Below are 18662 nucleotides of genomic sequence, written 5' to 3'. Positions count from 1 at the left end.
GCTGAGCTTTGAAAGAGAAAATACCTAAAGAAAGCCCACTTTACACTGTGTCACTGCTGATTTGCCCTGATGGACTATTCTCTGCTTATATTCATTTGTCTTTGTTAAACTTAATAGGAAGTTATTTTAAGAAAAATAATTGCCTCCCAAAAGAGAGGCACTGATTGCTACGGCTTGTGCTCAACTTGTGAATGTTAAGCCCTAAGCACTATGTTATTTGATCTGTTCTTGGTACGTAAAAATGGACATTATTCCCCTGTGACAGGTGTCATGTCAGATTTTTCTACACATTTTCTTACATACCTGACTGTCTGGGAATAAGACAGTTGTCCTGATGTCATTTTAGAGGTTTGTTTGAAAGAACAAATAGGTCAAAAACGGTAAGCTTATATTATTCAAGACTTTCCCCCCAACACAATGTGACAAGCACCGTTTGGCCCTAAGTGTTTCAACATGAACCTGTGCTTCTCTCTGTCTTTGAGTAAAGGTGAGCCCGAGTTCCACTACATCGCGGGGGCCCACGGCAATGAGGTGCTGGGCCGGGAGCTGCTGCTGCTGCTGGTGCAGTTCGTGTGTCAGGAGTACTTGGCCCGGAATGCGCGCATCGTCCACCTGGTGGAGGAGACGCGGATTCACGTCCTCCCCTCCCTCAACCCCGATGGCTACGAGAAGGCCTACGAAGGGGTAATGGCCCTGGCCCATCTCACCCAATAGGACATGGGCAGCGAGGCCCCAGCTCCAGAGTATGTCTGGCCCTAGGGTTATGCAAAATTCCACTTTCCGAGCTTTATTTATTTATTTATTTTTTGAGTCGGAGTCTCCCTCTGTTGCCCAGGCTGGAGTACAGTGGCGTGATCTCCGCTCACTGCAACCTCTGCCTCCTGGATTCAGGCGATTTGCCTCAGCCTCCTAAGTAGCTGGGATTACGGCCGCCAGCCACCATGCCCAGCTAATTTTTGTATTTTTAGTAGAGAGGAGGTTGGCCAGGCTGGTCTCAAACTCGTGACCTAAGGTAATCCACCAGCCTTGGCCTCCCAAAGTGCTGGGATTACAGGTGTAAGCCACCGTGCCTGGCCACACGAGTTTTATTTTTGAGTGTCTCTGCTGAGGCAGGGAAGCCTACAAGGTTTATGAAAGGTGCAAAGCAGGCATTGAGAATGATGGTGGCCTTGAGAGGTGGACATGCCGACCAACTGGAGGACGTGAAGATGAGCAGCAATATTGCTATATACACAATGATAATGGAATCCAATAGTAACACTTTATGTTGGCTAAGCACTTAATCATGGCATGTGTTAGCCTTGATTATTACCTTTAATCTTCTCATCAGTCTTCTGAGGATAGTTGTTTTATTATTCTGATATGTTCTTTATATTTTGTGTTCCAATTATGATATAGAATGTATATAGGTTATAGGTGTGCATAGAATATGCATATGTACAGAATTATGTATAAAGAGAACATATAGTTAGTATTATGTTGTGTTGTGTATTGACAGTGATATATCTCAATACCTGGGAATACAATGGAAAATTATATTAAAACAAGGGTACCTATCAAATGCAAGCTTTACAGTATAGAAATGTGGTCACATTTATTGGTGCAGATATAGTCAGTTAGGAATTTGCATTGCTAAATAGTGAGCCAGAATCATGGGCAGGCAGGGAGAATGCATTACTGTGGTGGCCATTGATGAGTTCATTGCTACTCAGAGGTTCACCTGGCCAGTATAGAAGAGAGGAAGGTAGGGGTGGAAAAGGAACCTAATGCTTTTTAAGCACTTCCATGTGGCAGGGGTGGTTCTCTGCATTCCCTCTTTGGAGTAATTTGGCTGAACTATCTATCACCCACCAAATATTAATAGGAAGTTTTTCAATATTCTCCTTTAGATGCCATCTTTGGGTCAAAGGGCATCTAGAGGCTTAGAGACATTCCCCAAGGGGAAGTGGAGACAGATGCATCTTGTATGGTAGAGGGTCCGCGTTGTCCTGCAGCCTGTGCATTCTTCACACTCTCACTTGTCTCCAGGGCTCGGAGCTGGGAGGCTGGTCCCTGGGACGCTGGACCCACGATGGAATTGACATCAACAACAACTTTCCTGATTTAAACACGCTGCTCTGGGAGGCAGAGGATCGACAGAATGTCCCCAGGAAAGTTCCCAATCACTATATTGCAATCCCTGAGTGGTTTCTGTCGGAAAATGCCACGGTGAGTCAAAATACCCGTCATCTGTAAAGCAGCCAAAGGCAAGGCTTAACCTCCATTGGTATTTGCAGAGGATAGCACATTTAAGAAAGAGACAAAACTGTTTTTTTCTTTCATGTTTTCTCCAAAAGCAGAGAAGTATGCTAGATAATAACTACCTTTTAGGTGGATATATGGGGAGATTCTTCATAGAGGAGAAATCATCTAATTGTATTTCTTAACAAGCACATGGAGCTTCAAAACCAAAACAATCTCCCCTGAATTGCACATGTTTGTTACTACCTTTATTATCTTTCTCACTGTCGGTTATATTACTAAGAAATTATCCTTAGCCCTCACTGATTGCTTAATATATCTTATTTTTTATTTTAGTACATTCCCTTGGGTTTACTACATGTGGTGTTTCTTTGGAAAGAAAAATGAAATTAGATGAGAAATATTTCCCCAGATTTCTTAGGTCTTGTTTTACAAAGAGTATGTTGTAGAAGAAATAATTCTCCCATACCTCTTATTGTCTTTCCTGGTAATCATAGTTGAGCTCCTTACTCTGATTCTTTGATCTTAAACACCCTTCAAGAGTTCTACCTTTGTTGATATATAAGTTAGTGTTAGGTTCAACTGCAGCAACAGAAAAATCAAAATAGTGCCTTAACAAGGTAAAAGTTTCTTTCTTTCTTCACATAAAAGTACCCTGGAAGCCAGCCAAGGGCGTGCCAAGTAGAAACCTGGTAATCATCAGGAACCCAGGATTCATCTCTCTCTCTCTGTCTCTGCCATGTCAGCATGTGACACTCATCTTCAAGGTCATAATCCAGGGTGGCAGCTGGTGCTCCAGCTGTCATGTCTCTGAAGGAACAGGAGAGAAAGGGCTTGGGGAAAAGAAAAAGTTTTCTCTCAGATAATTCAATTTCCTATAAGCGGTTCTACATAATACTTCTGCTTAACTCTCACCTGCCAGAATTCAGTTGCACGTGGTATCAACCACTGCAAGGAAGGCTGGGAAATGCTATATTTTAGACAAGCATATTGCAAGCTCAAAACAAACAAACAACAACAACAAAAGATCGGACTTCTACTGGGGATTCAAGGGAGCTGGAGAGAGGACAGCTGCTCTCCCTTGGCATTCCAGCCCCCAGCACAGCACATGTGGGTGCCACGTGCTGGAGGAGGAGCAGCAGGGTGGGCTCCTTTAGTAACTCACAGTACAGGGTCATCCAGGCCCTCCAGAAGTGAGCAGTAGGGTGATGAAGACAGACGGCGGCAATGCCACTTGGTTCAGTTAGGATGCCCAAGGGTGCTGATGCGGGCAGGAGACTAGGGAGGCCCCTGAGTCTTCCATCTTCTAAATCTGCTCTCATGTTTCCCACAGAACCTGTTTTAGTTGTTTTTTGTTCATTTGTTTGTTTTTCCACCTAACATCCTAATGACACCTGGCAAAGTTGAGAATTCAAGCTGTGTTATACTTTGGGAACACTTAGACCAAAATTGGAATTTGGTTGCCAGCTTTCTTAGCCACTAGGCTGTAAGAACTAAGTAATCCTTTTAGCACAACTGTACAGAGTCTCTGGATGTTCAGTCTTTGCTTTTAGACTAGAATTTAGTTATTTGAGCTTGTTGTCTAGAACTACAAGGAGAATTACACAATTCTATCATCACCAAAACTTTTCTCAATTGTGGATAGATTAGATAGATAAGAAATCAGCAAAGATAAAGATTTGAATAACAAGGCTAACAGGTTTGACATAAGGTACGTATAAGAATTCTATAACCAATGATTAGAGAATATTCTTCTCAATAATCCTGTAGCATTTTAAAAAATTGATGATAAACTGGGCTTATAAGGGAAAGCCCAACAAATTTCAGAGAATAGGTGTCAGACAGACCTTGTCTCACCACCATACAATTAAACTGGAAGGTTGTAATAAGATTAATGAAAACCTCATCATGTATTTAGAAAATAAAAAACTTCTAAAGAATAAGTCAAAGAAAAAAATACTGGCGACTAAAAAATAATTAGAACTGAATAATAACGAAAATATTGCATATGAAAATTTGTGGATTACAGCAAAGAATAGTGCTTTAGGGAAATTTATAACTTTAAGTTATTACATTGCAAAAGAAGGCTGAAAGTTAACTAACTTAAGAAGTTAGCAAATAAATAAATTAATTAATAACAGAAGAAACCCAAAGAAAGGGAGATTAATTTAAAAACAAGGGCATTGGGAGGCTTAGACAGGCAGATCACTTGAGATCAGGAGTTCAAGACTAGCATGGCCAACATGGTGAAATCCTGTCTCTACTAAAAATACAAAAATTAGCCAGGCGTGGTGGTGCACAACTGTGGTCCCAACTACTTGGGAGGCTGAGGTAGGAGGATCGCTTTAACCTGGGAGGTGGAGGTTGCAGTGAGCTGAGATTGTGCCACTGCACTCCACCCTGGGCAACAGAGTGAGACCCTGTCTCAAAAAAAAAATTAAAATACATAAAATAGATAAAAAGCAAGGGCAAAAATCAATGAAATGATAGGAAACAAAGAAATAATATGAAGTGATTTGTCTATAGAAAGGTGTGTTTGACAAAATTTAACAATTATTCACAATACTATCTCACCAAATTCTGAATATAGCTTTTAGTGTAAGGAAGGCTATTTTAGGTAAGATACAAATGGCATTAATCATAAAAGATTAGTAAATTCGACTACATGGAGATAAGAAAGCCTGTTCATCAAAAGATTTGAAAAACTGTGACAACCTACAAATTGGGAGGAGTTATTTATAAATTATATAACTGAGAAAGTTGAAAATTTAAAAGCTGAAGAATAACAAATAATAAAAATATGAACAATACAGTAGAAAAATGGACAAAAGGTAAGAGAGGAGGAAACAGAGTTAATAAACATGACAAGATGTTCTACCTCACTAGTACTAAGGAAACGCAGATGAGAGAACATTATATGTCCATTGTTTGGCAAAAGTAAAAAGCCCCCAGTGTGGGAGGGAATACGGGACAGTAGATTTCTTATACATTGCGGGTGAGTATACACTGGCATAATGATTTTGGAAAGTAACTTGATTATCTTGTAAAGTAGAATATTTCTATATCCTATGCCTCTGCAATTTCACTTCTGGTGATATGTGCAAGATAAATTCCAACACATATGTACCAGAAGACAGTAAAAGAAAGTTCAAAGCAACACTGTTCGTTATAGCAAAAGATTGAAAATTACCAGTGCCCGTCATCTAAGAATAGGTATTAACACATTAAATGAGATCGCCATATTGAAGTGAAAAAAGCCTGGAAATAGCTTTATTCAACAATAGGATGAATCTGGGAACCACAAAACTAAGTGGGAGGAAAAAAGAAATTGCAGAAGGCAACCAGCAGTATAGTTGCGCCCCTCTGCCCCCACCTTTTTTTTTTAGATCAAAAGCAAGTAAAACCAAACGATATATTTTGAGGTATACACATATGGGATAAAACAAAAGAGACAGAATGAGAATCACATCACTTAGGATACAGTGGGTGCCTCCGAGTGGGAGGCAGGAGGGTGGATAGGTAGGATGGTGTAGGCACACACAACAGAAATTGTTAGTGAGGTCTGTGGTTGGATGGTGGGTTCACAGGTGTTTTCCATATTGAAATAAATAACAGAAGGGAATCCCAGCACTTTGGGAGGCTGAGGCGGGCAAATCACGAGGTCAGGAGATCGAGACCATCCTGGCCAACATGGTGAAAACCCATCTCTACTGCAATACAAAATATTAGCCAGGCGTGGTGGTGTGCACCTGGAGTCCCAGCTAGTCAGGAGGCTGAGGTAGGGGAATCGCCTGAACCCGGGAGGCGGAGGTTGCAGTGAGCCAAGATCGCGCCACTGCACTCCAGCCTGGCCACAGAGCAAGACTCCGTCTGAAATAAATAAATAAATAAAACCAGAGGGGGACCAAGCACAGACCAACAGTGATGCTGTGCAATGAATTAAGCTCTCTCATTGGTCCAATCCAGGGCCCCCGATGTGTTTAAACAAAAACAGCAACACTTAATGAATCCCAAGTCCATTTCATCCCTTACTCAGTTTTCTATACTGCATGGTGAAATGATTTCCAATATCTTCTTTGTCATTGTCGATTTGATCTTACTGAGATTATCTTCACAGGGATTAGCAATTTATGATAAATACTTGTTTCACTGATCAATGTTTGACCATATCGAACTTTCAAATTTTAGCTTTTAACATCGTTTTCTTTTTTTCTTGAATTTCATTGTTAAATGATGTCAAACATGCAGAATTAGGGAGGAAGCTGCCCAGGATCGCCATGGACCCATCTCAGCTCTGACACTTGACCAGTTCCTGTTTCATCCACATATTCCCTCTCTTTCTCCTCCTACCCCAGATTACTGAAGCTAAACCCAGGCATCATAGCATTTCCTTTGTAAAGATTTCAGTAGGTATCTCTAAAAAATAAAGGCACTCTTTTACAAACATAAGGCATTACCGTTATTATATCAAAATAAAATATTCCTTAATATTGTCAAGTATCTGGTCAGTGCTCACATTTCCCCTGTTATTCCCCCCTCCCCAAGGTTGTTTAAATCAAGATCCAAACAAAGCCCGTTCATTTTGATTGGTTTATGAGTCTTTCTAAGTCTCCTTCACATTTTCCCAGAATTGATTTTGAAATTCTGAACTTTACTAAGATTATTCCACAAAAGCACTGCTTTTTCGACTATGTTCCTGTTTGACAGCTGGGGAGATAAAATGACTTCCTGCTCATTTTACTCGTCCATTTGGGATGTTCACAGGTGGCTGCCGAGACCAGAGCAGTCATAGCCTGGATGGAAAAAATCCCTTTTGTGCTGGGCGGCAACCTGCAGGGCGGCGAGCTGGTGGTGGCGTACCCCTACGACCTGGTGCGGTCCCCCTGGAAGACGCAGGAACACACCCCCACCCCCGACGACCACGTGTTCCGCTGGCTGGCCTACTCCTATGCCTCCACACACCGCCTCATGACGGACGCCCGGAGGAGGGTGTGCCACACGGAGGACTTCCAGAAGGAGGAGGGCACTGTCAATGGGGCCTCCTGGCACACCGTCGCTGGAAGTAAGCCTCCCTCTGGGGGAGAGTGGGCTGCGGGCGCAGGAGGACGCTGCAGGGGTCTCCTCCTGGCCCTCCTGGTGTCACTACTGTCCTGTTGTCACTAAGTGGTGGCTGCCACGGTGGAGCACTTAGGACCTGCCAGCACTTTCCTAAGCACAACACTCAGGCTCTCCTTCCATCCTTGCCCCAGTCTCACTTTCCAGTGCTCAAAGGAGGTAACTGGGGCTGGAGACCCAAAGGGATCTGCTCCAGCAAGAAAGGCACAGGGCTGGGGTCTCTGACTCCGTGGCCTGTGCTTAGCCTCCAAGCTATTCAGATTTGATAGGGTTAGAGATGGGTAAAATTGGAGTTAATGGCAATATTGGACAACAACAAAAAGAAACCCCAACCCAGTGAAGGGGTGGAGAGCATGCTGGTGCTGGCGCTGGAGCCCAGGTTTTTCTTATCTTAGCTGTAAGAGCTATTCTGTTCTTGGGTGATGTCCTGTGTGTAAACCCACAGAGGGGGCCAGGCATCCATCCCAAGCTCAGCTGTGAAGGGACTCTGAGCTGCAGACTGAACCTGTGGTGAGGACGGTTCCATTCATACCTGCTGTCCTCCAGCGGCCAGCGGGATGGCCCGTCACACTCATACCCACAGCCTGCAGTCAACGCCGACTGTGTGCTGCATGGGGAATTCAAAGTATTGCTCCTGGCATCCACTCAGGACTGTAGAGGCTCCCAGGAGAGACTTCAGAAATTCCCTTACAGCAGCCAGAGGGCCCCGCGGTCCACATGTCAGGACAAGCACTTTGTTTCCTGTCTCAGGGCTGTTCCCTAAGCCAGGGGGGATGAGGATGTCCCATTTCCGAAGTCCCTCTGCATTGACTGCAGGACCCCAGGCATAATGCTTCTTGCTTGTTTCCTTCCCTTTGTGAGGGTTGGTCAAGACAGTGATGAATTTGCAAAATATTTTCATGTCAGACTGGGGGTTCAAATCCCACTCTATCACTGGCCCTGCTGTGTGATGCAGGGCCAGTTACTTAACCTCTCTGAACCCTTGCACTTTTTCATTTGTAAAAACGGGCATGATGATGAAGAGGAGGAGGAGGATGGTGGTGGTAGTACCAGCTCCCTCTAGGAAGCTGTGAGGATTACGCAGGTGGAAGATGTGGATGTGCTTGACGTGTGGCTCACAGAAACAGTCGTGATAAGTTCCCATCCCCTGCGGACTCCCCTCTGCAGTAACACGGCTGCTGTGAAACCTCAAATGAGCACATCCTTATTGTCGGTTTCACTGTACTGATAAGCATCAATATTATTTGACTTTGTTAGAAACTCAGCCTTCACCTACTTTTCAAGTATGTTCCCACCCTTGGGAAAAGAAAAACAAAGTAGAAATACTTGTTTCCCTGGCCATTTTAAAACATGTACAGAAAGCTTGACGTTTTTGCCTTTTACAGACCAAGCGGAGGCATTTTATCTAAATCCATCATGGTTTTACCTTGTATGAAATTAAAAAAAAATGCAAATCTCTATCTATCAAGAAGAATTCCTAATGGCAAAAAACATTCTTGCTTTTCAAGTTTTTAGCCCTAAAAACCCACCTACAAAAAGCTTTAAGTAAAATACCTGTTTATTTTTTATGGCTGCTGTGACTAAATTGGGCACGGGCACACCTGGATTCCCCAGGGTTGGTCACTCATAACATTTTGCGAAGTTGGCTGCCGCACAATCACATAGGTAGCGTTTGATTTTTTTTCTATCCATTATATTTTCCATTATTTCTGGGACTTCACGGCAGAGCCATGCGGTAGCTTGAGCCTTTTTCATCATTCATCTTCCTGACAGTGTGATGAAGTCTGCAGATTCATTGCTTTGTAGATTAATGAAATGTGACTTGTAATTTCCTTTCCTCCCCCTCCCTCTCCTCTCCACCTTTTTGTTCCATTTTTTTTCTCACTCATTAGCTGTGCCCTGCCAGGCACTAGTTAATGGGGAGTGGCCCAGTTGAGAGCAAGGGTCAATACATTTTGAAATGCACATTGTTTGGAGTGTGTGTGCTTTCACTCCATACTCCTGTGACCCTCTCTGTTCCTGCAACCCTGCACCTTCTCCTCCACGGTGAAGGCAGGTGTCGTGGTAGCATCAGATGCACAGAGCTGTAAGGAATGCGGCTGTGCCTTCCCTGCTGAAGCTGGTGACAAGAGAAGGATGCCAGTCAGGGAGAGAACACAAAGGAATGTCTCACCACCCCAGCTAGGGCTGAAGGCTTGTGAAGAACTGTCTGGGGCACGTCATGGCCCCTTGTTCACACACTTCAGACAGGAAGTCGCATTTTGCTTTTGAAGCCCTTCTCTGGCCACGTATTCTCAGCAAGGCGATACACTCTGGAAGGCTGGCAGGCAGCAGCAAGGCAGCATGGCCCAAGCTTCTCCACCTCCCTCTGGTTTCTCATTTTGCCAGTTCTTCTAAAGCTTCCTGTGCTCTGAAGACGCATATTGCAAAATGGCAGGCTCACTCCAGAATGTTTAAATATCGCATTTATTTCAGTGCTAATGAGGACTAAAAGGGTGGAAGTGACAATCATTTTCTCTGTAGACAGGTGTTCAGCTCTCCCGGAAAGCCGAAACCTGTGCTCCCTGGTGGTTTGTTGCCCCCTGGCCTTCTTGCACTGTCTGTAATTCCATACTGCAGGTTTGACCGAAGGAATTTTGACCAATCTCCTTCAATGAGACCGGGGCCCATGTGAGGGATTTTCCATTGACTTGGCTCTGTCCCACCCTTTTTATTCCACTGCTCTCACTACAAACACGCTGTGTTTCATCACAGGCTTGATCAGAGGCCTGTTGCTGATGACGTGTGAATGGTTCGAATCTGGAATTGGGTAGAGAGTGGCTGTATACTTAATGCCATTTTGCCTCTGCCTTCAGTGACCAGGCAGCAGATTGATAGAGTTGCTCTTGACACCCCAAAGCCATGGTTTTGATACTGAGCATCGCAGGAGAGGGTTCCTTCTGGTGCACCAAGTGAGAATGAAGGAAAGTTGTCCAAGGCACAGAACACTCCTGCTTTCTGTGACCCTGACCCTAGAGCCCAGGGAGGGTGGTCAGAGGGGCCTTCTACTGGGTAAGTCATGCAGAGTACAGCTTGCTAATCATCATCCTGTTCAAAAACAGAAATGCTGGGAAGGAAGCCACTGGTACTTCATACCATCAAACACTCATTGATTTATTTCACAAATGTTGAATAGTATAGTGGGCGGGTTGGTGGCCTCCCCAGAAGATAATGTCTGCTTTCTAAAACCCCACACCTGGGAATGTTAGCTTATTTGGAAAACGAGTTTTGGCAGGTATCATTATATTCAAGGTCTCCAGATGGGGTCACCCTGTGTTACCTGGATGGGCCTTAAGATCAGTGGGAAGTGTCCTTGTAAGGGACAGAAGCAAGACAGAAGAAGAGAAGCCCGTATGAAGACAGAGGCAGAGAGCTGAGTGATGTGGCCTCAAGACAAAGAATGCCAGGGAGCCCCCAGAAGCTGCAAGAGTCAAGGAAGGCTCCTCCCCTAGAGGAGGCCCCCCCTTCTAGAGGTTTTGGAGGGACCACAGACACCTTGATTTCAGACTTCTGGCCTCTGAGACTTTGAGAGAATAAATTTCTGTTGCTTTAAGTCAACCATTTGGTGGTAATTTGTATTATAACAGCGGCCCTAGGAAATGAGTCCAGACACCGACTACACATTAGGCTGGGGCTTCCTGTCCTGCTGTTGTCATGCCAGGAGGCAGAAGGCTTGTCTGCTTTCAGGCATACTGGGAGAGTGGGTTTGCCTACTAGTCCCCAAGCAGCGATGCTCTATTAGGAGCTGTGGGCAAGGTTATGCAGACCTGGGCCCAAACCCTGACTCTGGCCCTTTCCAGACACATACAAGGTCCTGGGTACTATTCTTCCCCTTCTCAACCTCAATTTTCCTATTTGTAAAATTGTGCTGTGTTGCCTACCTCTGCTGGGTTTGGGGTGAAAATTAAGTAACCTAACGGCTGCAGAGTGCTTAGGACAGATCCTGGCTTATAGGAGGCACTTGGCAAACAGTGGTTAAGGATCGCAGTTTTTGGAATCAAAATAGAAGACTGTCATAGAGCTATAGCTGAGACAGCATAACTGTAGAGATAAACTTAATCAAACACTTAAAACCTATAGTGTTCATGAATGATAGCTTTACTCCAAAAAGGAGCATTAAACTTTTTTACTTTAATAAAGTATTTTATCTAAATAGCACTTATTTCAGTTCTTCTTTTGTCAAAGACACACTTCCATGTGTCTGTCCTCACCACAAACCATTCCGGCTGCATCTTCTCTCCAAACTCTTTCTAACTCACACACATTTGCTCTAATGCAAATTTTTGTCTATAGTAGATACTTCATATCTCCCTGTTTAAACAAGGCCTTCCGAATGTTCTTAAACATCCTTGCTGCCCGCTGTGCCCCATTCCCCAGTGCCATTTTGAGTATTGTTCAGTTAAAGTGTTGTCCGGTTGGCTTGGCAGGTCTGAACGATTTCAGCTACCTTCATACAAACTGCTTCGAACTGTCCATCTACGTGGGCTGTGATAAATACCCACATGAGAGCCAGCTGCCCGAGGAGTGGGAGAATAACCGGGAATCTCTGATCGTGTTCATGGAGCAGGTATATTGCGGGTGTGTGGCTAGGATGAGGGGGTCTAGCTGGGGGATGAGGCTGTCGAGGTGGCTGAAAGTATGGGATGGAATTAGAGCTTCAGACCTTGGCCGTCATCCTGGGCCAGCACAGTGCTGCGAGGAGCCACTGTGCGTTGACACTTGAGCAGGCCCCAGGGAAGAGAGCTCTAAACCAATGTCATTGTCTCCACTGGCCTGGAGCAATTGGGACTGGTTCCTGAGCTCTCTGATGCTGCTCCGCAGGGAACAGGTGCTATGTGTTTGAGCCAATGTGCCCAGGCCCCTTGTCTCAGTCTACGCTGGCTGCCATCACAAAACACCAGGTGGCTTACAAGGCAGACTTGCAGCTCTGGAGGCCGGAAGTCTGAAACCAAGCCACCCACAGGGTCGGTGTCCTCGGAGGCTTGTCTCCTCGGCTGCCATCTTGCCACCTCTTCATGCGGTGGTTATCCCTCTGTGCATGCACCTCTGTGTATGAGTCCAAATTTCCTCTTCTTAGGAGGACGCCACCTTAACAGCCTCCTTTTCCCTTAATTACCTCTTCAAAGGCTCCATCTGTACATAGTCACATTCTGAGATACTGGGGTTAGGGCTTCAACATATGAATATGGGGGTCGGGGTGGGGTGGGGACACAACTGAATCCCTAACACCCTCCCAGGCCTTCAGAGTCACTGTTGCAGGTGGCAGAGGTGAATGACCTGGGAGCAGCTTTAACAAGTACCGCTGGGCTCTGCTGCCCAGCTGGGGAGGGGCTGCTGCTGCCTCCGCTGAGAACCTTGGACACCTCCCTGCCGTAGGCTGTCAAGGACACATCCGTCTTGCAGCATTAGTGAATTCACCAGTTCTAGTTCTGCAACTAACCAAACAATATCCGGGCCCCACTAAGGAACAGACTACCTGGAAAGTAATGGATTAAACAGAAACAAGTGTCAAGCCTCAGGGCCCCTGCTTTTTCTAAGTGTTAATTCTGACTCCACCTTAACCTCCATCCATTAGGAAGTAAGACTCTGAGGCTGGACACAAGGTTCCCCTTCCATGGGTTGTGCTCAGGAGTCAGAAGGCACATTCAGCCCATGGCTTTGGCTGGCACTTTTGGCTGCACTTCTGCACAGGGGGCAGAGGTTGGCACCAGGATTTAGCATCTGACTCTGTCCCATGATGGTCTTGGGAGACCCAGCCCCCGGTGAGCTGCTCTGGCACAGAAGGGTGTGAGTCTATTTTTCCTTCTTTGGGGAACCTCTCACTCAAGGAATTCCTGTTCCCACCCTGGAATTTTGTAAGAGAAGGCTCTTTTTCTTTTGCATCCCTGTAAAGAGAAGGACTTGACTGTAACAACCTGATCAGTCTTAAGTGATGATGCCATAGCCAAAGGGCCTCCTATGGATAAAATGCCCAGTCCTCGAAATATGCGTAAAGTCATTGGTAATGATGGAATGTCACCTTGGATTGGCACATCATTCTACAGGTGGGGAAACTGAGGCATAAGGTTTGAGTGCATCGCATGACACAAGTCATTGGAAGGGTCTATGCGTGGAGTTGTCATCTATAGGAAGGTTTCTTTGAATTGTTTCTTTTCCCTCTGACTTTTAAGTCAGCAAGTCCCACAAAGTCAAAATAAATGTGCCTATAAAAATTAAATTTCAGTTTTTAGTAAAAGTGTTTCTGTGAACCATCTCAGATCCTAATATTTTTTAAGCCTCTGGACATTCTAATGGAAGACTTTCTGGTGCAAGAACCCAAAAGAAATGCAGAAGTTTACATTCCAAATCCACACAGAGCCAGGCAATCCTATAACCGGAGGACTCCTATTTTTCTAAGAGATAATTTAATTTTTTTTTTCTCTTCTTTCCTCCTTTCTCCTTTCCCCTGCTTCCCACTTAGCCCTTTTTGAAATGCAAAATAACCTGTCACTTCCCCCTCAGCAGACATTCCCTGCAGGGCAAGCTCATCTGTGCTCCAAGGCAGACCACCCACCTCCAGGGGCTGGCCTCAGAGGGCATGCCGAAAGCATGCCCATTGGCCACTTCTACAACTTATTTCTGCCCAGGAAGGTGCCAGCTCAACTATCTGGTAGATAAGACACCAGGCTAGCAGGGGGACCCCTGCCCTTGCTCACTAGCCCCCTCCCCTTATAAAAGTATCAGCTTTTTGCTCCAAAGGAGAAGTGTCACATTTTAAAGCAGGATGCTTCCCTAATGCTAGCTTCAGAAATAAGTTCACTTTTCTTACACTAAGACCTCGCCCTTGTTAACTGAACCCGACAATGCAGTGAGCAATGAACCTGCTTTTCGGTTCCAAGCCTTCTGAGCAAGACGTGGTGCTGTGTGAGTTCTTGGTGGGAACCGGCCAATGGTGGGTTGACAGCCCTCTCCATTGTGCCGGTTGTGTCCAGAGCTGGTCGGTGACCTCACCCTGTGTCTCATGTTCGCTGAGCAGGTTCATCGTGGCATTAAAGGCTTGGTGAGAGATTCACATGGAAAAGGAATCCCAAACGCCATTATCTCAGTAGAAGGCATTAACCATGACATCCGAACAGGTAACTGTAAATGTGTGCAGACTGTCTCTTGGTAAGAAATACCCATTTTTTTAGGCGTTTTACTTGGGTTACAATCATGAAATGACTGCCAGAAACGTCTTACTCAGAGCCAAATTACAGTCTCCTTCCTCTAAATTTCCCACTTTTCAAGAGACCCTTGAAAGGGAGGTTTTCAGCCTGTGCTTCCTGGTTGCTCACTGTCCCTTTCACAGGATGGTCGTGCAGCAGCCAGCTGGCCTCCAGGTGCAGTGGAAGTTTCTAAGGAGTTGAGGAAGCAGCTCTGTCTCCATGGAGTTGTTGCATCTGCAGGCAGCTTAGCTCTCAGACCAGGTGGAATGTGGCCTGTGTCCATGAGTGCAGAGGGGCCAGGGAGCGAGGGAGCCAGGCTGCTCCGGAGAGGGAGAAGCTGTAGACTGGGTGACTTGTGGAGGAGTGGAGAGTTTGAAGGGACCAGCAGCAAGAGGACAGCTGGAGGGGTGGGTTGGGACTGGCCAGAGAGGATGCAATTTTTCCATTAAAGCACAGGAAATCACTGAGCGTGATGTCTTAGGAAGACTCAGGTGTCTGTAATGTGAAGGATAGGCTAAGAATAACAGTAACAATAAACGTGGGCATCTCCTATATGCCACTCTCTTAATAGCTTTCTTGTATTAGCTCTGTCATTTAACTCCATCATTCCTCACATAAATTGTATTTTCTTGATGCTGTCATTAGATGAAATGCCTCAGGGAGACTCAGCTCCCACTCACTGGAAGGGATGAGTGTCTGATGGTGTTAACTAGTCAGGGTTAGCACGCGTGATTCCCTTTTGAATGGAGGGTACCAAATTCTAGGAACTTGGATAATCTGAGGGTCAGAGGATGATCTCTAAAAGGCAGTGCTGACATCTTATTCCAACTCTCTTTGCTGTGGAAGAAAAGAAATTGTAAGACCCAGGGTTTTATAAACCAAATATGAAGTGGCCATACCACGTCAGGACAGCAGAAGGCTGCCCCTGGATCACTCAGCAACAGCAGGAACAAGGAGCTGTTCCCCACACGATCTGTTCTCAAAGAACGCTCATACATGCTTTCTCTCAGTTGTTTTCACTTTATCCCTTTGAGGGAGACAGGCCATTCTTTCCCACTTATTCAAGTGAAAAACAGAAGCTCAAGGAGGGCAGTGACCCACTGATGGTTAAGGGGTAAGTGGGGTTTGGCTTCAGGTTTCTGACCCCCAGGTGGGCTGGAAGATGCCCTGCAGGTGCCCCTCAGGGTCCCAGAGGACTCTGCCCTGTTCTTTGCTGGTTAGAAAGTGATATGAAAATAAAGGTGCTTGACAAGTCCAGGTTTTTCTTTTGTGCCACAGGGCTGTCATGACCTGGGATTCCCCACTTAAAACTGAAAATGCTGTGTCCCACTCCCCACCCGTCCTAGGCAAACAGGGCTGACTGTCCCATGATCTGACTTCCCACTGCTCCCCGTGGACTGACACTACACGGGGGGTCATCACTGCGGCGCCTCTGTCCACCTCAACCTTCTTCCCTGGGGGGTCTCTGGGTTCCTGCCTCCTCCCTTTCAGGTCTTTGCTCAGACGTCACCGTCTCAGTGCAACCAACCCTGACCCCTATGAGCATGGCACACCTCCCCGCTGCGCTGTTGGTCCCTCTTACCTGCCCCAACTTTGTCCCTTCCCCGCGGCATGTCTCCCTTCTAACACACCACGTAATAGGCTCATGTGTACTCTGCTCATGATTTGTTTCTGTCTCTTCGCCCCCACGAGGTCAGGAGCCCTTGACTGTTTTGTTGGTTTGTTCCTCAATGTATTACGAGCACCCTGCCTGGCCACTTCTGAGCAGTGGATGCTCGATAAATACTTGTTGGTGAATGGGCGGATGAACAGTCCATGATGTTCCAGGATTACCCAGTGAGTGGCAGAGCTATGATTGGAGCCAAGCACTGGAGACTTCAAATCTGGTGCTCCTTCCTTTATTTCCATGCCATTTTTCTTGAACAGGGAGGAGAGGCTCCTTCTCTGCAAACTGTTCCCATGATCCCGTCGTGCCAACAAAAGATCCCATTCCACCTGCCAGGAAGCAGACTTTGGGACATTAGGATGAGGCGAGGGTTCAGACCTGGCCCATGTATCCTTCATTGCCAGGCTCCCTAGCAGTGGGCCTGGCATAAAAGACCAAATATGTAAATGGGGGAAATGTGTCTAAAATGCCACAAAATAGTAGATTGCTGTGTAATGCCATAAATTGCATTTTTCCCATCTAGTTACTGATTTCTTTGCTCAATAATATTTTCTGAACATTCCTACCGTTTGTCACTGATCTTATAGCCATGAACCATGAGGCTTCACACTGAATACCATGGAATTTTGTACGTAGTAGCCCCTCACAGGTGTTCATTTTTTTCATATATTTATTCACTATTCCTTAATTAATTCAGCAAATGTAGATTGCATAGCTGGAATGTGCCAGAGACCACGCAGAGTGTTGGCGATCATTATGCATGAAAGGCTGTGTGATGTGGTTCTGCATAGGATTTGTATTTTAAACATTACAAATGAAGCTCCTTTGAAATGACAATTCTAAAAGAGCCTAGAACATTCCTTGACTATTTAGTGCTTTGTATGCAATGTGAGAACATGTGGGAGTTTTGAACTGAGTGGGAGATAAAAAGACCCTGGGGCCTCATAAGCCAAGATAGAATACTTTGCCTAATGGGCGCTGAGTTTCAAGCCCCTGCAATCAAGGAGACAGTTTTGATGAGCTAATGGGAAATGCATCTCCCTCCCTTGATTTTCCCCTCTATAAATAATTTCCCAGTGTATTCTCATGACAGATAAACTCCATACTTTACACACGGCTCTTTATTCTGTTTCAGAATCTTTCAGTTCTCAAGAAAAGCTCTGAATTTGCCTTGATTTCTGTCTGAGGTTTATGTGATCTGACAAGTTTTATTTCGGGATGGATTTTGCATAAAATAAACAGGGGTATTAAATGGAATTCCACAGGGAGGGAAGCTGGTAGGAATGCTTTGAGTTAGATGCATACCGTTCCGCATGCCTGTCCTTTGCTTGGTGGGTGCTGAACTGACCTGCTCGTGTGTGGACATTCTTTGGGCCTGAGTTGCCCCTTCTGCCCACGTATAGGAGATGTGTCAGGGTGGCGGGAGAAATTATAAGGAAAGACGCAAACCTTCTTAGAAGGTCAGGAGGTTTTGCAAAAGCTTCGGAAGGGCAAAGGGTAGATAACAAGGGAATGTAAAGGAATTTATCTAGATGAATTTGTTTACTTATGTCTCCAGAAACCAACCTTTGATCATTTGCACACAGGACTGCTCTCTACTCGGGGGGTCGACAATGTTAATTACCCACAAATTGTGTTTGCTCCAAGCCTTTGTCATTAAATCTGTACTAAATAAATACAAACGTCTCTGGCTTATGGGTGCTGCACTCTCGTCAGTGGCACTAAGCCGTGCAGCTCCCTAGCCACACGCTCAGGCAAAATACCTGTGTCTGCATACTTCTTTCATCCATCACTTGGCCAGAGTCTGCAGGACAGGCTTGGCACGCATGAATGCCCAGGATGCCCATTATGTGTTGACTTCCACTGCAGCTCCCTAGAAGGTTCACCCTGAACACAGACCTGAGCACTCATGGGGACAGCAGCCCAACACTGCATCTCCTGCTTTTCATAATGTGAATGATTCCAGACTTTTCCAGTGGCTAGAGACAGAAGCAGAGAAAATGAGAGCCTCAAGGAAGACATGGGGAAAACAACCAAGAACTGAGGACAGCGTGCCCTGCCAGGCCAATGAGGGCATCAGGCAGATCCATGTCTCTGCAGTAGAAGCTTTGAGATGACATGCCCAACACCCCTCATTCTGACTGTGTGAACCCACACACAGTCCTGATCGTTGTATTCATTCTTTTGACCTTTCTTATTGAGCTTCTACTGTGCACCAAACTAGAAATACTGCGGTGAGCAAAACAAGTATGGCCTCTAAAAGTACACATTCTAGTGAAGGAGACCTAGAGATAATTCCAAAGGAAGATTTAAAAGTTCACTACACACTATGATCAGTGCCATGAAAAAAATAAATCAAGTGATATTTACAAATAGGTGGGAAAGCCAAGGAAGGGTCCCTCCCTAAGGGGACATAC

General features: G+C 45.4%; 1 protein-coding gene across 5 annotated transcripts in view; it reads left to right on the top strand.

Annotated features, from left to right (window-relative positions):
* The window catches only part of CPXM2 (carboxypeptidase X, M14 family member 2), a 232864-nt gene that overhangs the window by 174805 nt on the left and 39397 nt on the right, over positions 1-18662 (top strand). For 4 of the 5 annotated variants that reach the window (XM_054659951.2, XM_016919556.3, XM_508093.7 and 1 more), the window contains 5 exons: positions 488-684; positions 2029-2208; positions 7006-7303; positions 11823-11962; positions 14411-14510. In XM_054659951.2, the coding sequence (XP_054515926.1) occupies positions 488-684; positions 2029-2208; positions 7006-7303; positions 11823-11962; positions 14411-14510 (915 nt within the window). Of the gene's footprint in view, positions 1-487; positions 685-2028; positions 2209-7005; positions 7304-11822; positions 11963-14410; positions 14511-16505; positions 16874-18662 lie in introns of those variants that run through there. The other variant, XM_054659952.2, reaches the window with a different exon arrangement.

Source organism: Pan troglodytes, chromosome 8 (genome assembly GCF_028858775.2).
Source record: "Pan troglodytes isolate AG18354 chromosome 8, NHGRI_mPanTro3-v2.0_pri, whole genome shotgun sequence".
Taxonomy (NCBI): Eukaryota; Metazoa; Chordata; class Mammalia; order Primates; family Hominidae; genus Pan; species Pan troglodytes.
The sequence above is the reverse complement of the archived record's forward strand: the minus strand, read 5'-3'. Positions and strand labels throughout refer to the sequence as shown.